The following is a 25,254-nucleotide window of genomic DNA, read 5'->3' as shown; positions in this document are numbered from 1 at the left end:
TTTCTAATGTCATTCCTCTCTAAAAGGACCAAGGACTCCTCACAGAAGTGGCTAATTTCAGAGCTGGGTGATAGGAGGTAAGATGCACCTGGAACGCGGAGCCATACCAAAAAGTAAGGAGATGCTCAAAAAAGTGATGGAGGCTGGGGACAAGTCACAAGGCTGCAGGAGACACCTTGACGGGACTCACAGCAGTCAAATTCGGACAATCTGAGAACCAAAATAACTAAGTATGATAATGAACTATAAATCATTGAAAAAGCAGCAATTCATATCCATACTTAAATAAGTGAAACAAGAAGTCTCTTGACTACAATAAAATGCTAACTAATAGTGCTGAAGTGCTGGGGTCTGGGGAAAAAATCATTTTGTAACCATCATAGTAAATGCAAAAATCATCAATGGATGCTAACTAGGGAGAAATTCTGACGAGGAACAAAATATTTTATGGTCTGAGAAAGTGTCTCCTTACGAGTTGCTTATTATACGTAAGAGAAAAAAAAATTATACAGTGAAGAACTTAAATGTACACCTTGACTGCATTTTCAAAATTAACATCACTAATGAGGGGCAGAGCAAGACCAGACAAACCCAAAATGAGACACCTCTATTTTTAAAAACGGAGGAAAAGGCCTGATTCCCCAAAAGTGTCAGTCACTAAAGACAAAGACTGTGAAAATGTTTCAGTTTAAAGGAGTTAAACTTAATGCAAGACATGACCTCTGACTGTATCCTGTATGGGAAGGAAGGGGAAAAAAAAACACCATAAAAGACATTACTGAGTCAGCTGACAAAACTGGAATACAGATGGTGGGTTAGAGAAAAATATGTTATCAACGTTATTTTACAAAAGTTGGTAACTCTAAGGTTCAGTTCAGTTCAGTTCAGTCCCTCAGTAGTGTCCGACTCTTTGTGACCCCATGAATCGCAGCACGCCAGGCCTCCCTGTCCATCACCAACTCCCGGAGTTCACTCAGACTCACGTCTATCGAGTCAGTGAGGTTAGAACAGAATATCTCTAGTCTTAGGAAATAAACACTAAACTACTTGAGGGTAAAGCCATGACGTATGTCCCTTAGCCTCAAATGATTCTGGGGAAAAAAAAAATGGAGTATGTCTACTTATATATACATACTTATGTAAGTAAATGTGTGTATTTAGAGATAATATATGCAAATAAGGTAAAAGGTTTACAAAAGGTATATGGGGATTCTTTGTACTATCCTTCCAACTTTCCTATGAGTTTGAAATTATTTCCAAGTCAAATTTTTAAAGTTTAGTTTATAAATTATTTTTAAAATTTAAAAATTATTTTTAAAAGGTAGACTGGTTTCAATTTACACTCCCAGCATGGGGATAATTCATTTAGGTTCTCTTTGTATATAAAATGAGATTTAAACTAGATGTGCCTGAAAACTCCATTCTGTCCTAAATTTATAGAGGGAGTGTGATGAGTGAGCAAATTAGATTTCCCCTTAAGAAATCACTGAACAGTCTACACTCCAAATGTGCCTTTCTAATTCCTCTCATTGGGACGCTACTAACATCTAACAGTGGATTTCTATTTCTGCCAAATATCTTATCTTCAGAATCAGAGAAAAAGTAATAATTTTTTCCCTCCACAGTTATGGCTGCCTGGATTTATTTCACACATACTCCATAATTCTCTGCACTGTTATTACACTGTAGCTTACTCTGAGAATACAAATTCTGCTAAAAACAGAGGGCAGGAGCATTTTCTTTATTCTACCACTGACATTCTTTCTTACCAAGGCACCTGAAATATGTTATTGGTTCTAAAGCTAAATTCCAACTGCTTTTTTCAGTTGAACTATGGGTTAATCATACTATGCACGGTCCATTTGAGCTCAGTTTTCTTATAAGACCTAGGGTGATATGTTTGTGTCAAGAGTTCAGTGGGCAATCAGTAGTATTGGTTGATTTTATTTTGATTTGATATTCTTATTCTTTTAGGATCAGATTCACATGGCTTTAACTTCAAAGTACTTATTTTTCTTCTTTGATCAACTTCCACTTTAGTTTACTATGAATATTAACCTGGGACTTGTTCCCACAGTACTTACTGCTAAAGGAACCCAATCGGTCCATTCCCTAGTTGGCAAAGACTCTGTTGCTTTGATCTTCTTTAATCTGAGTTGCTTCAAGGAGATTTCACAACTTGCCAACACCAAAGCTGATGACCGCTCCTTGTGAACAAACAGAAGTGGCACCTGGATAAGGAAATAATTCAAAGGGACAAGATAAAAAAAAAAAACAAAGGGACAAGATAAAGAGAAAATAATGCTGTGTACTCAGTTGTACATCCTAGTTTTGTTAAGGCTAAGCAAATTATTTTATCTCTATAAGCTCGTTTCCTCCTCTGTAAAATGGATATGCTACAATCATACCTACTTCCTAGAGCTGTTGAGGGTTAAATATCAAGAGCCAGATAAATAATATACCATAGTACCTGGCCCATACTAAGTCCTCTATAAAGGCTACACAGTTCTAATAAACAACAACTGATTTTCTCTGCCTGGTATCACTTCTCTCCTTAGCCCTCCATCCTTTGGAAAACTGACTCTCCCACATCTCCTAAGGCTTTGGTGGGATTGTGAATCACAATACTCTATCCTCCACCTCCACAGCAGCTAAAGCAATCCAATCTGGTCTTACAGAAACCTGAATATTGAGTAAGATACACAAGGACAGAGGGTAGTTGGAGCTCAGTCATTCACTAGCTAAAGAATCTGGTCCATGAGATCTGGCCCTTCAAGATTCCCATCCCCAGGGGTGGCCTAACTGTTTAAGCTTTTTTTTTCCCCTCATTTCTCTATCTTTCCAATAATACTTTAATCTGAATGAACTTCTATTACTAGAAAACTTAGGAATCCTATCTATTACAACATACATTTTGTTCACTAATTTATTATTTGAACAAATTTTTTTTTCCTGTATTTATTTGATTGTGTTAGGTCTTAGTTGAGGCCTGTAGGATCTAGCTCCCTGACTAGGGATTGAACCTGGGCTCCCTGTATTGGGAGCGCAGAGTCTTAGCCATTGGACCTCTAGGGAAGTAGGTATGTACAATATACCAAGTCACATTTTTTAAAATAAATTTATGTATTTTAATTGGAGGCTAATTACTTTACAATATTGTATTGGTTTTGCCATGAATCTGCCATGGGTGTACACCTGTTCCCCATCCTGAACCCCCCTCCCACTTCTGTCCCCGTACCATCCCTCTGGGTCATCTCAGTGCACCAGCCCCAAGCATCCTGTATCCTGCATCGAACCTGGACTGGCCATTCGTTTCTTATGTGATATTATACATGTTTCAATGCCATTCTCCCAAATCATCCCACCCTCTCCCTCTCCCACAGAGTCTGAAGACATAAATGAACTCCTATTTCACACTAACCCAAAAAAAAAAAAATCCCCCCTTTCTAATCTCCCATAGCCTTCTCTCTCTCTCTCTCTCTTTCTCTCTCTCTCTCTCTCTCTCTCTCTCTGTTTTCTTCAGCATTGTTTACATTCTCCTTTGTAAGAATTACTTCTGAATGCATATTTTTCCCACTTCTAAACTAACGAAAGCAGGGACCACATTAAATAACAAATTTGTATGTCTTAAAGTACTTGGTGCATATTGCCAAGCAGAAAGAATTCAATAAACACAAATGTAGTGGACAAATGAGGGCTTCCCAGGTGGCTCAATGGTTAAGAATCTGCCTGCTAATGTCAGAGATATGGGTTCAACTCTGCCACGACTTAGTAACTAAACAACAACAATGGACAAATAAGTATTAGTTCTACAAAAAGGTTAATTTATCTTTAGTTCTCCGACAGTGACTTTTTTCACCTAACAGTTTTAGCTTAGAATAAGTCATCATTAAGTGTATACAAAGCTCAGATAACACTGTCAATGAACTTGTCTTTTTCAGGATGAGTCGGAGTGGTTCTCCCTCTGCTCTAGACCAGAAAAAATGAGTTTGAAGAAACACGAGTTCAGTAAGAAGTATTATGCACTCAGTAACAAAATAACGTGTTAGTTGCTCAGTCATGTCCGACTCTGCGACTCTGCCTGTAGCCCACCAGGTTACTCTGTCCATGGGATTTTCCAGGCAGGAATACTGGAGTGGGTTGCCATTCTCTTCTCCACCGGACCTTCCCCACCCAGGGACTGAACCCGGGTCTCCTGCATTGCAGCTAGATTCTTTACTGTCTGGGCCACAAATAGTGAACATTTATTGAAGTTTTCTCTTAAGCTAGACACTGTGGCACCACTGTATGTGGATTATCTGTGAATCCTTACAATCTTCTGAGGCATGGAGCTTTTTCAAGGAGGGAAAGAAGCCCTGAAAGATTATTTGCACAATATCTTACAGTTAGTGAACAGCAGCGTCACAACAGAGATTAATAGAGATAGTCAACTAAAGGATGTGTATAGCCTCATAAACGCTCCATGTTGTAAGCACAATATTGCAGTAAACAGAATATTCTTTCTCCACTCCATTCTTCTCACTGGAGACATTTCTGACGCTAACATTCACGAAAGGGTGGCTGCTACCTCCAAGTTAACATTTGCCAAAGTCCAAGAAGTTACTGGGAAGAGGAGGCAAGGTGCGTGAAGCAGAGGACAGGGGCAGACTTGGAAGAGATTCGCAGACAAGATTCGAAGCCTCACTTGGTCCCTCATTAATTATATGATCTTGGGCGTCATTTTACTGGAGACTCAGACAACCTCAGCTCTATAGATACGAAATGTCTACTTGGAAGGCCTATCTGAAAACAAGGGGTCACGTCAGTCCTTTGTTAACAACGGGATTTCGCGCTCCGCCACAGCAGCGACAGGAATGCCGAGGCGGGGACCCAGCGGACCGTTCAGGGGGCGGGGCGCGGCCCCAGGGCTCAGTCCCGGCCCGCGGCGCCCTCCCCCACCGCGCGGCGTGGCCCGTGCCTCACGCCCGCCCGCCTGCCCCTCTCGCCCCTGACGCCGCCGGGGCCCGCAGCCCGCCCGCAAACTGGCCGCCCCTCGCGGTCCCCGCCTCCCACCTAGTCCCGCGAGTGGGGCTCACGGCCGGCGGACAAGCTCCCCGGAGCACCTCGTGCCTCACCTCAGCGCGTTCCCCCTCCTCCGCGCCGAGGAAACGCCAGCCGTGCGCGCGCCCGAGCTTTGCGTGCGCGCTCCCTGCGGGCGGCGCAGGCGCGAGCGGGCCGCGCGCCCGCCGCCTCCGCCCAGTCCCCGCCCCGGCCGTCGAAGCCCCGTCGCGGGTGGCGCGCCTGCCGCCGCCGCCCCTGGCTCGGCCCCCGTCCGGGGCTCTCGCCGCGCGCCCGCCGCCGGCCTCTTGCAGAGAGGCCTGAGAGGCTGGGACTCTGAGCCGCCTGCCCGAGTTTTGAGTGGGACCAGTGATTACTTTTTCCTGAGGGCGTGTTGCTGGTCGCCGCGGACCGGCCGGTGCCTGGTGCCGCCGTTTTATCCGCTCCAGAGTGCGCTGAGCCGGAGCGGGCCAGTACTGCCCCGCTTTTGTGTTTTCTGACATTCCCACTCCCACCCTTGTTACCGCCTCGAAGGAGATCGAGGCTAAGCGCCTGGGCCCAAGGACGGCGAGCGGGGGTGGCCTCTCGAAGCCGTATCTTGCAGTGCCGCTGGTGGATTAATCAGACTGCCTGAATGGTTTAAGGGTACACGGGGTACGTTTGATTCAGATGCTCCTGGAACGTCGAAATTATCATCTTTGGAAAGAACCATCCCCTCTTTGGGCTTCAGGGGCCCAGATTGAGGCGCAATGATGAGAGGATGTGGTGGTCCACTCTGATGTCAATCTTGAGGGCTAGGTATGTCCCAACATCTCTTGTTACTACTACTAATTATTGTAATAGCTGCCATTTGTTGGGTATTTACTGCATGCCAGGTATTGTACAAAGGAGGTAGCAAACATGGTCTCATTTAATATTCAGAAACAACCTTGTGGGGTAGACACTCATTATTACCATCCCCATTTTCCAGATGAAAACCTTTAGACGCTGCCTTGTGAATAACTTGGGATTACATGCTAGATCATGTATGAAAGGGGATTCACACAGTTACTGAGCTTAACCATTATGCTACTATATCTGTTTAAGTCTTTCATTCATAAATTTGCCCAACCTCTTATAGAATTCATTTACACTTTCTGCCAGCGTGGCCTCTTTATTCATTTTTTTTTTCTTTTAGTATCTGAGTAATACAAGTTCGTTCTGAAAAAAAAAAGATTTGCATGAGCAAAAATAATGTGAAAACCAGCTCACCCCATGTAATTTAACATTTTGCTATACACTCTTTTAGATATTTTTTATGCTTAATGTCAGTAAATATAGAATAGTTTTACATATGTTGTATCCTGAAAATCTGTTTATTCATTCATTAATCAAATATCTAATGAGAAGACACTGTTGTACATGCTGGGAATTCAGCAGTGAATCAGTTTCTGCCTCATATAATAATGGGGGAGATTGACAGTAAGCAATACATAAACTATATTACTATGTAATAGCTAATGCCCAATAATGTGGCAGGTTTTTAAAAAAATCAAGACAATGGGATAAGAGTGATGGGATGATGCTGTATTAGATGGGGCAGACAAAAAAGGCCTCTACATCATAAGCTGAAATCTAATCATTAATGAGGGAGGTAGCTGTGTGTATTTCTAGAGAGAAACTGTTCTGGGAGAAAAGAAATGGCAATTAAAATAGCCCTGATTGCTTGGCATCTTGGAGAAGAAGCTAGATATTAGAGAAAGAAGTTGGGAAATAGGCAGAAACCAGATCATGTATCTGGTAAGCCACGTTGGACTTTGGATTTTATTAGAATGTGACAGAATACCATGGAAGGGTTGAGAACAAAGGAATCATCAGATTTGTTTTAATTGCAGCCTTGGATTAGTGAAAGTGAAAGTTGCTCAGTCCTGTCTGACCCTTTGCGACCCCGTGGACTGTACAGTCGGTGGGATTCTCTAGGCCAGAATACTGCAGTGGGTAACCTTTCCCTTCTCCAGGGGATCTTCCCAACCCTGGGATTGAATCCAGGTCTCCTGCATTGCAGGCGGATTGTTTATCAGATTTGTTTTAAAAAGAATCACTAGCAGTTGTATGGAGAATAGATAGTGGAAGCATTAAAATTGCCCTTTCAATCATCCATTTTTAACAGTGTACTGGTGTTTCACCTACGCCTTTACAACCACTCACCTCCACAAACGGAAACTGGCATCAAACCTTTAGGACTTATCTTCATGTTTTTTTCTCCTAAACTGAAAGTTTTTGATACTGGCTAGGGCGTGTATCCAGATCTGGACGTCATCACTATCAACAAACTGATATGAGTCATCAGCGTTTTACCGTTGAAAAACAGTCCCACGTGATTCAGGGATCTATTCATTAGAAACATAGCATTCAAGCACCTGGAAATTACCCTTCCTCTTCAATTGATGTTAGGCCCTCATTAGAATTCTAAGCCCCAATTTAGCCATTGTGTTTAAGAAAGATGTGGAGAAATTAAAAATGCATAGTGAGGGGAAGGATAACAGTGATGAAAGCAGTGTTTTTCTCAGTTTCTGCCTTCAGTATTGCAGTGGCATCAGTTATAACATGAGGAACACAAATTTGGAGGAGAAATGAAAGATTCTGTTTCAGATCTGCTTTGCAACCTGCATATGGGAATGACATAAATAAGTCTGAAGCTAAGAGGAGAGACCAGGGCTAAAACGATTTAACTGTATTAGAACTGTTTCTTTGGATGTAGGTTTTCTTTGTAACCTCAGTACCCGGAAGAACTTCCTGGACAAATATTTGCAAAATGAGCAGGTAAAAGCAAAGGCATGCATGAAGTCCTCAGGCAAAAGAAAGATTGTGTAAGGTAAAAAGAGGTGATGTCCAGTTTATGCTTTCACCAGAGGGCCACACACCTGAACATGACCTCTGAGTAGGGTGATAAGTCCCGATTTACTCAGAACAGTCCTGGTTTATACCTATTATCCCCCTATAATTAGCGAGGTTGCATTTCCCTCTTAGAAGTGTCTCTGTACAGTAAATTATATGGTCACTCTTTGAAGAAGGCCCTTCAGGGTCCAATGTCTTTCTCTTTCTTTGTCATTATTGCCCCCATCTTACTCTTCATTCTCCCACCAGGTAGAAGCACCTCCTTTTGCCCCTAGGCACTACTTCCAAGTTTCCTTTGCTAAGGTACCTTCACTTCAACTTAGACTTCATTTCCTCAGGTACATCTCTTCTGCCTTCCCCAGGTCTGGATCGGGTATCCCTCTTGCATGCTTCCAGTGATCTGTGCTTAACCTGTGCTAGGAGAGACAACTCAGTACCTTGTTGCTCCCTCACTAAGCACTGTCTGTCAAGGAACCTGAAAAAAACAACTCTTGTCCTCTTAAAGACAGAAAGTTACATTAATAATATTAAGACCAGTCCCTGTTGAACTAATATTTTTATAAAGAGTGACCTTCAGGACAGACTAATAGCACCTTCTCCAAGCCCTTCCATTCTTCACTAACTAAGGAGGTTGACTTTTTTTTTTTTTTTAGGAGGTTGACTTTTGAACTCAAATCCCAACAAGGAAAATTCCATCCTCCCATCAGGCTCTGTAACGTGGCTACCATTGATTGAGTCCAAAATCTGCCCCAAACTCCTCTCCCACTACTTAATCGCAGTGGTTAGAATCCGAAGTGCAGTTGCTGAGCCTTCCTCTCTGTGAAAATGATAATCATTTCTAGTTACTATGTCCTGAGTGCCGAAAGACTAGAAACTTGATCTCCTCTTTTATTTATTTTTCTTGTATCTAAGGTGGCTGTTTGTAGTGTGGTATACAAATAGATAAGAACAGAGCATCTAAAAATCTAGCCATGCTTTCCCCATTTCAACTTCCTTCCCTTTAAACTCAGATAATGCCAGTCAATGTAAATTAGCCAGAGATTTAGTTCCGGGAGCAGAGCTCTGTGCCAAATACAAGGTCTCTTAAAGACAAGGAGTTTTCTGTGATGCACTTAGTAGACAGGGCTCCACTCCACCAAAGGCCTGAGCCCAGGAATTGCAGCTCCTTAGGGCTCAGCTCTTTTGAGTTCACACACTAGGAGCCTAGCGTGCTGCAGTCCATGGGGTCACAAAGAGTTGGACGCAACTTAACAACTGAACAACAACAACAAAAAACTGACTCCACTATGGCCCAGCTCACGGCTGGTCCAGCCTCTTTGGCCTCTGTTGCTGCCTCTGCCATTCAGGAGCATTTCGATCCTCTTGTTTTCATTGGCTCCGTCCCTCCATAGCTTTCTCCTTTGATGGCCACCCTAGTCAAAGGAGTTAGCGAATATTAGTATTCCTTCTAGGAGGTTCCTAGATTGCTTTTATTTTTTTAATTAATTAATTTTAAAATTATTTATTTATTTTTGGCTGTGCTGGGTCTTGGTTACTTCGGGTGGATTTTCTGTTGCAGAGAGTGGAGGCTTCTGTTCGTTGCAGTACACAGGCTTAGTGCAGTGACTTCTGTGGTTGCGGAGCACAGGCTCTAGGGCTCAAAGGTTTCAATAGTTGTGGCACATGGGCTCAGTTGTTTCGTCGCGTGTGGGATCTTGCAGGACCAGGGATTGAACCTGTGTCCCTTGCCTTGACAGGCAGATTCTTAACCATTGGACCACCAGGGAGGTCCCTTTTTTTTTTAATTTACTTTTATTGAAGTATGGTAGAATTACAGTGTTGTGTTAATTACTGCTGTACAGCAAAGTGACTCAGTTACACATATATATACACATAAATACATTTTTTTTCATATTCTTTTCTATTACATTTTATCAGAGTATTGAATATAGTTCTCTCTGCTATACAGAAGGACCTTGTTATTTATCCATCCTATATATACTAATTTGCATCTGCTAATCCCAGACTCCCACTCTTATTCTTTTCCTCCCCACTCCCACTTCGCCACCGCCAGTGTATTCTCCGTGTCCCTGATTTAGGTTCATTTGCTAGACTGCTCTTCTCACTTGATCACCCTCAACCATGACCATTCTGTCAAGGAAGGATTGAAGTACCTTTGCTAATCTACTTAAAGAAATGTAAGGTCTGCATACTGTTGTTTCTCTACACAGTGGTGTATCTGGGGTGCTTCTGCATAAGTAAGGGTGCCCTAAAGTTTCCAGGTGGCGCTAGTGGTAAAGAACCCGCCTGCCAATGCAGGAGACATAAGAGACATGGTTTTAATCCCTGGGTTGGGAAGATCTCCTGGAGAAGGACATGGCAAACCTGCTCCAGTATTCTTGCCTGGAGAATCCCATGGACAGAGGAGCCTGGTGGGCTACACTCCATAGGGTCACACAGAGTCAGACACAACTGAAGTGACTTAGCACTCATGCAGAGATCTCAAAGGTGAGCAAGAAGGGGACAAGTTCTGCTAAAGGACCCCACTACAACCCATTCTTCAGATAAGTAAAAATGAGGCGCAGAGAGGTAAAACCTCTTACCCTAAGTCCTTCAGTTCCTAGGTAGTACAGCCAGAATTAAAATCATGTCTGTCCAAATGTAGCTAATAAACTCCCGCTGGCTATTCAAGCTGCAAAGTTAGCAAGTTTTAGGATTTTCATAATCCCAGGGCCATTAAGCCTGATTTTCATGAATCTAGCCCTTTGCTACCCATCTCTTCTGCTGCTTCCTCACCTCACTGACATTTTTAATTTTTGGCTATACTGTGTAGCATGTGGGATCTTAGTTCTCCTGTCAGGGTTGGAACCTGGGCCCTGGCAGTGAGAGTGTCAAGTCCTAACCATTGGACTGGCAGGCAGTTCCCTCCCTGTCTTCTTTTTGATCTCTGTAATGCACAGGATGTCTCTTGGAACAGCAGGTCTGGGGTAGGATCTGAAAAGCTAGGTGAACCAGAAATGTCTTATTGCTGAATGACTCCTGTTTACCTGGAAAATTTTAAATGCCTACCAGGCAGCCTAGCTGCATGCCTTTCAGCCTGATGGACAAGGCCTCCACCTTTTGGCTTTCCAAACAGACTCCTAAAGTGTTCTGTGTAATTTGATGACAGGCAGTCTATACTCTTGCAACCAACAAGTACATGTTTGAAACATGAATTGTTAGAAACCAATTAATATAATTGAAAAGGTATGTAGTTTGAAAGAAGGCTTCAGGAAAGAAGCCTTTCCTGAATTTGAATCCTGTTCCACCCTTGACAACCTTCAAGCATTTAGGCAAATTATTACCTTTTTGTGCCTCTTTTCTCCTCATACATAAAACGAAAATAATACCTAATTTATAAGACTCTTATAAGGATATGATGGTGTATGTATAGTACCTAATTCATGGTGGGGGTCAAATAAATTATAATTGTGGTTTTAATTTTAATTCCAAAAGTGCTCCATAGTATGACCTTGGGACTTGCTTAGAAGTTATTTTAGGCTATGTTGGCTAGTGGTCAGCATTAGAATATTTTTGTTATTTGAATCAAGAACTATCTTCTGGAAACGTGTAGGTTTCTTAAACACTGAGCAATTAAACAGAATTTTCTTTTGCTGCATGCTTCTTTTTCTTTTAAAACAATTGAGTAATGAGTTTGACTTTTTTAAGTCAAACCAGAATACTGGAGTGGGTAGCCTTTCCTTTCTCCAGGGAATCTTCCCAACCTAGGGATCGAACCCAGGTCTCTCGCACTGCGGGCAGATTCTTTCCCAGCTGAGCCACAAGGGAAGCCCAAGAATACTGAAGTGGTTAGCCTATCCCTTCTCCAGCAGATCTTCCCAACCCAGGAATCGAACCAGGGTCTCTTGCATTACAGGCGGATTCTTTACCAATTGAACTATCAGGGAAGCCCTTTTATTCATTTATTTTGGCTGCACTGAGCCTTCGTTGTTGAATAGGCTTTCTCTAGTTGCGGAGAGCAGGGGCTACTCTCTAGTAGCGGTGTGCGGGCTTCTCACTGTGGTGGCTTCTCTGGTTGCAGAGCATGAGCCTTAGAGCTCACGGCCTTCAGTGGTTGTGTCACCTAGGCTGAGTAGTTGTGGCTCTCAGGCTCTAGAGTGCAGGCTCCATAGTTGCTGTGCACGGGCTCAGTTGCCCTGAGGCATGTGGAACCTTCCGGGACCAGGGATCGAACCCATGTCCCCTGCATTGGCAGGTGGATTCTTAACCACTGGACCACCAAGGAAGTCTCACTGCCTTCTTCTTTAGCATCTTCCTCACTGTACAAAACTAAAGAAGGTGTACGTTATCTTGCAGGTCATAGGGCAAGTGTATAGTTGCAATCAAGGATAGCTAATCAGGCTTACCTCAAATGCAGGACACACTCAGGAGCTCTGTCTCATTTAATTGATGTAAATAGTGTACAGACTTATGCATTACAAGCAATTAACTATAAAAATGTTCTATAGAGTACTACTGTAATCAAATAAAACTCACAAGGTTACTCTGATGCATATTTAATGATACATATAATTGTTATTGTGCTGCATGATAATTAAACCTTAAATGTTAAGCTGTTTACATAAATGGTCTAACCAGTTGTTTTTATGCAGCGAAACACATTATTTAGTGTTTGCTCACTTTATTAATTTTCTGGAATCTATAATCATGCCAAGGACAGCAGTTTTCCCTGAAGCACTTTACTATTAAATCATGCACTCATACACACACAAACATACTCTTCAAAATGACACAGCAGTATTGTCTCCCTACCTGACACTAAAAATAGGTACTTTGCAAGGTTCTTCGTGGGCTTCTCAGGTGGCACTCATGGTAAAGAAGCCGCCTGCCAATGCAGGAGACCCAAGAGATGCGAGTTCAATCTCGGGATCGGGAAGATCCCCTGGAGTAGGAAATACGATTCTTGCCTGGAAAATTCCATGAACAGAGAAGCCTGATGGGCTACAGTCTGTGGGGTCATAAAGAGTCAGACACAACTTGGCACACACACACAGTGCAAGGCTCTTTGTATATACTTTCTCATTTCAGTCCTTAAAAATCTCTTAAGGGGAGCGCAGGGGCAGCCTCCAGTGATGCCTGCAGGCCGGCGGGGTCCCCTGTTCCAGGCCGGCTCACCTGCGCCCCCGCGGGGTCCGCGCTGCAGGAGAGATGCCCTCGCCCCTCCCGTGGCGCCCTCACCTGCCCGGCGACCTCTCGCCGTCGAGAAAAAAAAAAAAAAAAATCTCTTAAGGGAGGTGTTGTTACTCCCATTTTTACTGGTGCAGAAATTGATGCTCAGAGAATGGAAGCAGGCAGCGTAGTGGAGGTTCAGACTTCTGTTACCAGCCTCTAGACTTTATACGACCTCAGAAGGTAGTGCACCCCAGCAGAGATATGTCAAGTTTCTTTTTTTTTTTTTTAGAAAATAGAATGGCTCTTTAGAAATATGGAATATGTACGCACGTCCAAAAGGAGAAGAAGTCAGCCTTCAAGAGGGAGGGATTAGTTAATAATGGAAGAACTGGAACCTGTTGAAGCTGATTTTCTTATGCCCATTCAAGGAAGAGAGTCTTAGCCAACAAATTTTAAGCATTTTATATATATGTGTGTGTATATATATGTGTGTGTATATATATGTGTGTATATATATATGTGTGTATATATATGTGTGTGTATATATATGTGTGTGTATATATGTGTGTGTATATATGTATGTGTACCTATATGTGTGTGTATATATGTGTGTGTGTGTATGTGTGTGTGTATATATATATATATATATATATGGGCCTCCCAGGTGGCACTAGTGTAGAGAACCCACCTGCCAATGCAGGAGACTTAAGAGATGCAGGTTCGATCCCTGGGTGGGAAAGATCCCCTGGAGGAGGACATGGCAACCCATCCAGTATTCTTGCCTGGAGAATCACATGGACAGAGGAGCCTGGTAGACTACACAGTCCTTGGAGTTGCAGAAGAGTGACTGAGCGACTAAGCACACACACACACACACACACACACACGTAATAAAACAGGCTCTGCCCTTGAAAAGAAGCTCGGTGTCCAGTGGAGAGATGGGCAGCAGATAGTTACAATACAAGGTAATATGTGCTGTAACAGTGATGTGCTAGTACACTGAGGGCTCCGAGAAGAGATCGGCCAATTCTAGGGAGAATTAAGGGGTAGGTCTCTGGGAAGTGATGAGATAAGTCTTAGAGAAGAATGGGAAGGAAATTCCAAACGGATTAAATTACCCAAAGAAGCATGAGATAGCACGATCAGTTTGGTCTGTGTAATTGGAGTACAGAGAGCAAGAAAGGCGAGCCATTGACTGTGAAGCTGCATGGTGCACAGGGGTCAGACCAGAGCAGGCTTCAGATGTTACTCCAGAGGCTGTGGCGAGCCAGTAGGGTATTTTGAGTTGGGGAGTGGTAATAACTAATCTGGTTTTAGATCTAGCTCTCTGGCAGTGATGTGGACTAAAAGGTGGCAAAAGGAAAGACCAGGAATTTCAGAAGTCCAAGTAAGAGATGATGAGGGCTTGAACTAACATGGTTGGAATGGGGATGAGGAAAAGTAAATGGATTTAAGGTGTTTAAGAAGTAATGGAGGGGAATTCCATGGTGCTTCCATGGCTAGGTCTTTGTGCTCTCAGCTGCCATGGGCCCAAGTTTGATCCCTGGTTGGGAAACTAAAATCCTACCGGTCGAGTGTTGTGTCTAAAATAGTAATCGTTAATAGTAATAGTGTGGGGTGGGGAGGAGTAAGTTGGTAGGATTAAAGATGATTCTCAAATGTCCAACTCAGGTAACTGGTGGATGATGGCACTTCTAACCAAGAGAGGGACCATAGGGCAAACAGACACAAAGAGGGAAAGGGCAGGTTTGTTCTGTAAACTTTGAGTTTGAGGTGTTTGCAGCAATGGTACCCCACTCCAGTACCCTTGCCTGGAAAATCCCATGGACGGAGGAGCCTGGTAGGCTACAGTCCATGGGGTCGCAAAGAGTCCGACACGACTGAGAAACTTCACTTTCACTTTTCACTCTTATGCATTGGAGAAGGAAATGGCAACCCACTCCAGTGTTCTTGCCTGGAGAATCCCAGGGACGGGGGAGCCTGGTGGGCTTCCGTCTATGGGGTCGCACAGAGTCGGACAGGACTGAAGTGACTTAGCAGCAGCAGGCTGTACAGGTGATGTTCAGTTGGCAGATTCTAAAGCTAAAAGAGAAGACTTCCCTGGTCATCCAGAGGTTAAGTATCTGTTTCCCAGTACAGGGAACATGGGTTCAATCCCTGATCCGGAAAGAATCCTCAAGCCTCAGAGCAACTACGCCTCTGTGCCACAACTACTATGCCAGTGCTCCAGAGCCCACTCGCGGCAACTACTGAAGCCCTTGTGCCTAGATCCTGTGCTCCGCAGCGGGAGGAGCCACTGCAATAAGTCTGCAACTGCAGCTAGCAAGTAGTCCCCGCTCTCTGCAGCTTGAGAAAACCCATGCCCAGGAACGAAAACTCAGTGCAACCAAAAATAAATTAAAAATAAAAAGCTGAAGGAGAGATCTGGGTCAGAGAGACAGATTAGGAAATCAGCACAAATCTGGGAATTTTGAAGTCATGGGAGAGGATGAGATTGTCTGAGCTCATTGAATAGAAAAAGAAAAGAAAGGTGAAGAGTAGAAACTTGAATGACAATGACAGGAAAGACACAGAGGAAGAGCCCTTAGTCTAGAAAAGAAGTAGATTGAAGAGAGAGAAGTGATAGTAAAGATGGGGAGTGGGAGGCAGTCAGCAGAGCATTAAGACCCTCTAGGCTCTAGGGACTTCCCTGGTGGTCCAGTGGTTAAGAATCCACCTTGCAATGAAGGGGACATGGATTTGATCCCTGGTCGGGGAACTTAGACCCCACATGCCTCAGGGCAACTAAGCCCAAGCCACAAATATCGAGTCCATGCCCTGCAGTGAAAGATCCCACATGACACAACTAAGACCCAACCCAGTCAAATTAATTAGTTAAGTATTAATTTTAAAAAGACCATATAGGCTCTGCTGCTGCTAAGTCACTTCAGTCGTGTCCGACTCTGTGCGACCCCATAGACGGCAGCCCACCAGGCTTCCCTGTCCCTGGGATTCTCCAGGCAAGAACACTGGAGTGGGTTGCCATTTCCTTCTCCAATGCATGAAAGTGAAAAGTGAAAGTGTAAGTCACTCAGTCGTGTCTGACTCTTCGCAACCCCATGGATTGCAGCCCACCAGGCTCCTCCGCCCATGGGATTTTCCAGGCAAGAGTACTGGAGTGGGGTGCCATTGCCTTCTCCAATATAGGCTCTAAATAACTGAAAATATTGTGCTTCCCACATAATTTAAAACTATTGAGAGTTCCCTGGCAGTCCAGTGGTTAGGACTTAGTGCTTTCACTGCCGTGAACCAGAGTTCAATCCCTGCTCAGGAAACAGATCCTGCAAGCCACATGACATGGCCTAAATAAATAAATCTGTAAAAAAAAAAAAAAATGTATAAGCTTTAGGGACTTCCCTGGTGGTCCAGTGGCTAAGACTCCATGCTCCCAATGCAGGGGCCCACGTTTGATCAGGGAACTAGATCCCACGGGACACAGGTAAAAATCCCGAATGCCACAACTAAGACCAGGCACAGCTAATGAATAAATAAACAATATTTTAAAATATTGTAAGCTATAGAATAGGTGTAAGGGAAGTCCAACAAAGTTCTGGTTTGTCTATGGTGACCTCTTTGATTATATCCTCGCTATCTTTATTTCAGTGCCCTTGATCTGCTAGTGCCCTAAATACATGTTTATACACCTACTCAGTAATCTAACAGCATAGCACTGAGAATACATCAAAGTGGATCAGTCAATGATGCCAAGTACCACAGAGAAGTCAAAGATAAATGTGAAAATGTGCCCACTGGAACAAAAAGAAATAGTACCAATTATTCCAGCATATGAAGACTCCCATACTAGTGGAAGAGGAAAGTCCAGAAGTAAACCAAAATACATACAGGAATTAGTATATGCTAAAGATGGACTACTCAATAAATGGCACAGACAACTGGACAACCATCTGGGGTAAAACTAAATGTCAGTTTATCTCACACCAGGGTAAACTCCAAATGGATTACATATTTAAATAAAAATTAAAAACTGTAAAAGAAAATATGAGAAAACTCCTTTATAACCTTACTGTGGGGAAGGGAAATCTTTCTAACTATGACCCAGAATGTAGAAGGCATAAAAGGAGAGGTTAATAATTTAACCACACAACACTCAAAATTTCTGCAGAACGACATAACACTTTAAAGCAATGTCAACACATATATAGAAGATGGAAAAGAATGTTTGCAACTCATATCATAAAGAATAGTCCCCCTAATATAAGGAAATAGCTAAGAGATCAGCCACCCAAGACAAATATCAATGAAGATATAAATCGACAGGGCTTATGTGTTGTGATTAAGAGCATAGAGATTAAGGTCAATGACTTATATTGGAATCCCAGCTGTCTCCACTTATTCGCTCTGTGACCTTGGGCAAGTCTCAGATCATCGGTTTTCTATAAAATGCAGGTAATTGTAGCTACCTCAGAGGTTTAAGTGAGATGAAGGCCAGGCTAGTGACTCATGGTGATAGAAGGAAGGACACGGGAGATCTGGGTTCTAAATTTCTAGTATCTGGGATCCTTGAAATAAAGAGATTCAGGGAAGAGAAACCATTCAATTCCCATATGTCTCTTCTTCCATTAAGGGCAGTTATTAATATTTACTAAGCCCCTCTAAGTGTTAGACACAGCCCTAGGCCTAAGGATAGAAGATAAATGCAAGCAAGACAGACCTGGCCTTGGTCCTCAGTGTAGCTTACTTCTGTGAGAGAGGTGTCAGTCAAATGCCACAGAAGTACATCATTACAAACAGATGCATACCATGAAGGAAATGGGGAACTTCCCTGGTGATTCAGTGGCTAAGACTCTGTGCTCCCAATGCAGGGGGCACGTTCAGTCCAGTTCAGGAAGCTAGATCCCACACGCTGCAATGAAAAGATCCTGCATGCCACAGCTATGGCCTGCACAGCTCCCCAGAAAGCAGGAGGGGGGGCAGAAAGTAGGAGAACTGGGTGGAGTTTGGGAGATCAAGGAGGGCTATATATATTTTTTTATGACTGCATTGCGAAACTTGTGAATCCCCCTAATATAAGGAAATAGATAAGAGATAAGCCACCCAAGAGAAATACCAATGAAGATTTAAATTGACAGGGCTCTGCCAAGTAGTACCCCAACCAGAGATTGAAGCTGAGCCACTACAGTGAAAGCGCCGAGTCCTAACCACTGGACCACCAGGGAAGTCTCAAGGGGGGCTCTATTAAGGAGATCCTATCAATCCATGAAATTAAAAGATGCTTGCTCCTTGGCAGAAAAGCTATGACAAACCTAGACAGCGTATTAAAAAGCAGAGACATCACCTTGCTGACAAAGGTCCATCTAGTCAAAGCTATGGTTTTCTAGTGGTAATGTATGGATGTGAGAGTTGGACCATAAAGAAGGCTGAGCACCGAAGAATTGATGCTTTTGAACTGTGCTGTTGGAGAAGACTCTTGAGAGTCCCTTGGACAGCAAGGAGATCCAACCAGTCAATCCTGAAGGAAATCAACCCTGAATATTCATTGGAAGGACTGATGCTGAAGCTGAAGATCCAGTACTTTGGCCACCTGATGTGAAGAGCCAACTCATTGGAAAAGACCCTGATGCTAGGAAAGACTGAGGGCAGAAGGAGAAGGGGGAAACAGAGGATGAGATGGTTGGATGGTATCACCGACTCAATGGACATGAGTTTGAGCAAACTCCAGGAGACGGTAGAGGACAGGGAAGCCTGGCATGCTGCAGTCCATGGGGTTGCAGAGAGTCAGATGCGACTTAGCAACTGAGCAATCAATCCAATATCTGAAATTTGACTAGGTGTTGAATAGGCAAATAGTAAAGAAGGGGAAGGTGAGATGAGGAAGTGGAAACAGTGTTCCAGGCAGAGGGGACAGTGGGGACCCTAAGGGAAGGAAGAAGGCAGCTAGTCCACTGTGGCTGTAGCTGGAGTAAAGGAATGAGTGAGGGGAGATGAGACTGGACAAGGGGGCAGACTGGACAATGGATGGCCTTGACAGTCTTAAAATGTAATCTTTCTTACGGTGGCCTAGTTGATTAACATTGGCAGTCAACAGTATTAAGGATTTGGAGTTTTCCTGAAAGCAGTGGAAAGTCCCTAGATGTTTTTTAGCTGAAGTGCAGCAAGATCTAATTTGCACTGTGGATAGCGTACTCTGGCTGCAGGGTGGACCTGTGTTAAAGTTGAAGAGACACGTGAGAGTGGCCTTGGGAAGGCCGTGGTGGTTCAGACCCGTGAGATGCTCCCTAGCCTACCTGTTCCCTCGTGTTACTTTAGCAGAAGACAAGCTTTTATTCTTACATGGTAGATCTGCATTGTGTGTTACCTATTATTATTATCTTCAGTGAGAGATGTGCTCAGTCACTCAGTCATCCCGACTCTTTGAGGCCCCATGGGCTGTAGCCTGCCAGCCTCCTCTGCCCATGGAATTTTCCAGGGAAGAGTACTGGAGTGGGGTGCTATTCTCTACTCCGAGGAATCTTCTCAACCCAGGGATGGAACCTGCGTCTCTTGCGTCTCCTGCATTCGCAGGCGGATTCTTTACCACTAGAACCACCTGGGAAGCTCTCATGTTAGAGGTAAAAGGCTTAAAATTAATCCACTAGGAAGAACAAGCACGTTGGAGTGATTTCATGGGAAGTATAGCCCCGAGAAACGTGATTTTCTTTTAGATCGGAAGAAGAGAGCTAAAAGGGTAAACAGTGGTGATTTCACAACAGAGAGAAGACCAGAGAGAATTCTCTAATGTCATGTTGCTTTGGCACATAGGCTGTCTGTTCTGCCAAAGTTCACCTTCTCCATGCTTAGACAAATAAAAATGTTAGGCAAAGGTACTTTATGGCTCACTCTGGGAGCTCAGTGCTTTTTAGTGTGAAATAGGCCCAGGAGTTTAGATATTGCTGCAGGTTGCATTTCTTTTCAATACCATGGAGTCGTTATAAATGCCTAGGAAAGCAATATCTGAATAAATCACTCTGGAATTGAACCTGTGTATTGCTTAGCTGGTTTAATTTCAGAATAAGACAATGGCAGATACTAGTAGTTTTTTGAGAGATGCCCTTTTCTTTGGCTGCTGTTAAGAACTGAATAGAGTTGAGGCAGGCTGATGACCCAGCTGCCTTATTTTGTCACGGATATGCTGGCAAAGCAGAGTCCTTCAAGGTGGGAATTCTTGAAGTCCTTCCAAGGAATATGCTCAGTTTTGTGGGACTTCAAAACATAAGCATCAGTAGCTTAAAAAAATTTTTTTTAATTAAAAAAATTTATTTTATATTGGAGTATAGCTGGTTAACACTGTTGTGATGGTTTCAGGTGGACAGCAGATGGACTCAGCCATACATATACATGTATCCATTCTCTCCCAAACTCCCCTGCCATCCAGGCTGCCACCTAACACATTGAGCAGAGTTCCATGTGCTATGCAGGAGGTTCTTGTTGGTTATCCATTTTAAATATAGCAATGTGTACACTTCCATCCCAAACTCCCTAACTATCCCTTCCTCCCGGCCTTCCCCCTGGTGACCGTAAGTCTGTTCTCTAGGTCTGTGAGCCTGTTTCTGGTTTGTTAATAAGTTCATTTGTTTCATTTCTTTTTAGATTCCGCATATAAAGGAGGTCATGTGCTATGATATTTCCCTTTCTCTGTCTGACTTAATTCACTCAGAATGACAATCTCTATGTCCATCCATGTTGCTGTGAACCAATAGCTTTTTAAATGCAGAAGTAAAAATGGAAACAGAATCTTGGAGCCAAATGGGACTCCCAGAGCTCCAGAGCCTGACAGGTGTTTATTTATTAATATGTGTAACTCTGCCTGGAGGGTTGTTTTATATTAGGAATATACTTTTGATTATACCATGTTTCACAGTCAGAGGATTAGTATCCCGAAATACAGCCAGAAATACAGGACTTCTATGACTCAATTAAAAAAACATCAACACAACAGAAGAAAAAGGAGAGGATATAAGCAAGCAAGAGGAAACCTGAAGGCAAGTAAATACATAGAAAGATGCTCAACCTCACCGTTAAGCAGACAAATGCACGTAGGAGCAATAAGAGACTACAGTCATCCATTGGCAAAAATGTTTAAGTCTGAGATTTCCAAATTAGGGAGGAGCTGGAACTAACTCTCACATTCATACATGACTACTAGAAAAATCATAGCTTTGACTATATGGTTCTTTGTCAGCAAAGTGATGTCTCTGCTTTTTAACATGCTAAGTTTGTCATAGCTTTTCTTCCAAGGAGCAAGCGACTTTTAAAATTTCATGGCTGGAGTCACTGTCTGCAGTGATTTTGGAGCCCAGGAAAATAAAATCTGTCACTATTTCTGCTTTTCCCCCTCTGTTTGCATTGATGTGATGGGACTGGATGTTATGATCTTAGTTTTTTGAATGTTCAGTTTTAAGCCAGATTTTTCACTCCCCTCTTTCACCCTCATCAAGAGGCTCTTCAGATCCTCTTCACTTTCTGCCATTAGCGTGATATCATTTGCATATCTGAGGTTGTATGATCATCTATGCCCTCTGCTCTTTTCAGAGGATGACATTAGCAGCTTTAACCACCGGATGGCGCACATTCATAAGTCTGGTCAAAGTGTTAGCGGCTCAGTCATGTCGAACTCTGTGACCCCATGGACTGAAGCTCACCAGCCTCCTCTGTCCATAGAATTCTCCAGGCAAGAATACTGGAGTGGGTAGTACAGACCAAGGTACAGCAGGTAAAAGAGGATCAGCCGTGAAAAGTCTTCTGGAGACTGAAACTCATGTACTATAGACATGGAATCCAATTCCCTAGCAGTGCAAATTAAGAGAAATGTTTAATATTGGATGACACAGAAAAAGGGAAAGGAAAAAGAAAAGTGTTGGAAGAAGGAGCAGGAAAAGAAAGAGACAAAGGAGCATTGAGATAGAAGACTGTGAGTCTAGGAACTTTTCTGGTATTCTGGTGACTAAGACTCTGTGCTCCCAGTACAGGGGACCCAGGTTCAAGCCCTGGTCAGGGAATTAGATCCCACATGCTGAAGCTAAGAGTTCACATGCCACAACTAAAGACCCCGTGTGCTGTAACTAAGACCCAGCACAGCAAAATAAATGAGTAAAAATAAATATTTTTAAGAATATATATATATTTTTTTAAAGATTGTAAGTCTAGAGAGATGAATTCAAGTGTGAAACCAACAGTTGCAGGTTGGGCCCTCATTGGTTTGCATCCACCTGGTGACCAATAGCAAGTTTGATGTAAAAGTAAAGGTTACCTCATTTTCTTCTGTTAATAAAAAGTCACTTATGCCACCCTCAGCTATCCATTTAGTGGTGTGGCATTGTCAACAATTTTTTCGAATGTGTACTATGATCATGGTGCTTTGTTGGTTACCAGGTAATACAGAGACGTACAAGTTAACATGAGGTTTCCCAGGTGGCTCAGTAGTAAAGAATCCTCCTGGCATTGCAGGAGATGCATGTTCAATCCCTGGGTTGAGAAGATCCCCTGGAGAAGGAAATGGCTACCCACTCCAGTATTCTTCCCTGGGAAATCCCATGGGCAGAGAAGCCTGGCAGGATACAGTGCTTAGAGTTGCAGAAGAGTCGGACAGGACTTAGTGACTAACAGCAACAGGTTAATACAAACACAACAGGCTTCAAACAGAAGAACTGGGAAGTATGTATCAAAGGATAAAGAGCGGCCCAACAAAGCATGATGGCCATGGTGTGAACGCGGAAAGGAATCCTCTCTGAGAATGCAGAGGAAGGGCGGAGACGGGAGGTTTCTGGAAGGAAGGGGAGGAGGAACCATAAGACCATTGACCTGAACAGGTCAAAACAAAGAAGGGTTTCCGGCCATTAGTCGTAAGTCCATAGAGCAGGGAGTGCGCTGGCGGTTCAGTGGTTAGCACTCAGCGCTCCCACCGCAGGGGGCATGGTTCCATACCTGCTTGGGGACCCATCCTCGTGGTGTGGCCAAGAAAAAAGCTACATATATTAATAGCAACTCTTCCTTAGAAAATGTCTAGTTTTGTAGATTTTTCTTTTAAACAGATTTATTATTTGGGGCACCACGCTGTGCAGCATGTGGGATCTTAGTTCCCCAACCAGGGGTTGAACCCATGCCCCTTACAGTGGCATCTCAGAGTCTTAAGCACTGAACCACCAGGGAAGTCCTGGAAAATGGCTAGGTTGGGGCATGATGTAAGAAAAGTGCTTTAGATCAGAAACTACTGGACTGTGCTTAAGAAGTTTCCAAAATAAGAGGAGGACTTGGGATGGGGGGCAATGTACAGGGCTAGAATCCCCTTATGTCCCTCTCTGATTAGTAACCCCCTGGACTAGCCTAGGGGTGCAGAGAAGGAGGGGTGCTAGTGGCCTGCTCAGGCCTGTCAGAGGCCCAAAGATTCCTAGGTCACTGATTTTTAAAATCACAGGTATACCTTTATAAATGAAAAAATGGAAAAACCAAGGTACACAATTGTATATTTTAAGTGCTTATATTGAATAAAGTCATTGAATAAAGTCGTGCAGAAATACAGCTCTTTACTTAACGTCCTTTAGCAGTGGCAGCAAAAGTTAAATCGGAGATGTCTGTGAATGTGTTTTCTCTACCCGAAGCAACTGCCATCATTAGGCCTATCAAAAAGTACTGAGGGATTTCCCTGGTGGTCTAGTGGCTGACTCTGCATTCCCAATGCAAGGGGCCCAGGCTTGATCCCCAGTCAGGGAACTAGATCCCACATGCCACAACTAAAGAGGCCACATGCCACAACTAAAGAGGCCACATGCCTCAACTAAGACCCAGCATAGCCAAAAAGTAAAAACAACAAAAAAAATTGGGGTGACTCAGATTCTTAAAAAAGACGGAATGACTTTAAGGCCTGTCTAGCCTATGACTTGAAAAAAACACAACACTTGTGCTAACTGGAAATATGGTAGTAATAGTCACTTCCAGAGGAGTAATTGGCTCCCCAGAGAAATGGCATATTATCAAGTTGAGTTTATAGCTAAGCCTGTCGTGGTGACAGGAAGAATTGTGCCCCACTGTGAAGCGATCTGCAGAATACAGGTCACATCCCAAGGTCCGCCTGGGCATTCTCCCTTCCCTTCTTCTCTCTCCCCTATCTTTTGGTTGTCAAAGATCCCCAGTGGTAAGAAAATAGGAGATTGAAAATTGGTAACTGATTAGGCAGTCAGAAAATCCTCAGAGGGACCTTTCTTTGTCTGGGGAAACAAGTCCCCAGAGCAGTGTAAACAATTTTGATTCCATCGGTGAATCTCTGTAAAGAAAAGTCACTATACACGTTGCCTACATTATATTCTGGCAGAAGAGCTAATGAGTATAGACTTTGCTGCAAGTTTTATTGCCTGTTTCTGGATGAAAGCACTTTCTCTGGTGGATAAGCCTGGGAAGGTGGAGATGACTGTAGGCATCAGTCCTCAACCAAAAGCATGAAGTATGGAAAGCTTTTGATCATCCTCCCCAGTGGTCTTGGGAAGGAGCAGGCTTCTTCTCCCCTCCCCGACCCCCCCCCCCCACAACCACCCCGCCGCTATTTCCTGGTTAGACTGACCCACAGATGGCAGGATAAACTGGAGGTGATGTTGTGCACCAATGGAGGGCAATGCTCATCTGTTCCAATGCCGGCCCCTGTGCCTTGTCCTCTCCACCCATCGTATTTTCAGAGAATGCTCTATGGAACTTTAGGGCACCCGCAGGATCTCTGGGCTTCCCCCGATGGCTCAGTGGTAAATAATCTGCCTGCAGTGCTGGAGACACAGGGGAGTGCGGGTTCAACCCTGGGTCGGGAAGATCCCCTGGAGGAGAAAATGTATTTCTTCCAGTATTCTTTTTTTATTTTTCACTCCAGTATTCCCCATGGACAGAGGAGCCTGGTGGGCTACAATCCAAAGGATCACAAAGAATCAGACATGACTGAGCACACAAGCACAGGATCTCTAGGGCTTCCTTTAGAACTAGCGTCTTCCATGCTTGGTTCCATCTCTTCAAGGCTCAGTTTGAGTATGAGATTGAGAGAGTCATTTCCTAGGCAGGTTGATAAGTCTAAGGTGTTCCCAAGGAGAGAGGGGTCTGGAATTCTCAAGAAGGAAGAAAGGACAAACTTTTTTTTTTCCCCTCTACATTCTTTAGGATTATATAACAATACTGTAT

The 25,254-nt window shown here is 43.6% G+C and overlaps 2 protein-coding genes across 6 annotated transcripts in view; one reads left to right on the top strand and one right to left on the bottom strand.

The window, feature by feature from the left end:
* The window catches only part of TADA2A (transcriptional adaptor 2A), a 46,208-nt gene extending 41,048 nt beyond the window's left edge, over positions 1-5,160 (bottom strand). For 2 of the 4 annotated variants that reach the window (XM_005219991.5, XM_015458536.3), the window contains exons 1-2: positions 5,115-5,160; positions 2,085-2,231 (exon numbers count right to left, since the gene is read on the bottom strand). In XM_005219991.5, coding sequence (XP_005220048.1) covers positions 2,085-2,109 — 25 coding nt within the window. In that variant the 5' untranslated portion in view covers positions 2,110-2,231; positions 5,115-5,160. 4 annotated transcript variants of the gene reach the window in all.
* Positions 5,161-5,348: 188 nt separating this feature from the next.
* Positions 5,349-25,254, top strand: part of ACACA (acetyl-CoA carboxylase alpha) — a 286,753-nt gene continuing 266,847 nt past the window's right edge. For both annotated transcript variants that reach the window (XM_024979601.2, XM_005219975.5), the window contains exon 1: positions 5,349-5,835. In XM_024979601.2, coding sequence (XP_024835369.1) covers positions 5,798-5,835 — 38 coding nt within the window. In that variant the 5' untranslated portion in view covers positions 5,349-5,797. The remainder of the gene's footprint in view (positions 5,836-25,254) is intronic.

Source organism: Bos taurus, chromosome 19 (genome assembly GCF_002263795.3).
Source record: "Bos taurus isolate L1 Dominette 01449 registration number 42190680 breed Hereford chromosome 19, ARS-UCD2.0, whole genome shotgun sequence".
NCBI lineage: Eukaryota > Metazoa > Chordata > Mammalia > Artiodactyla > Bovidae > Bos > Bos taurus.
This window is presented reverse-complemented; position numbering and strand designations above follow the sequence as displayed.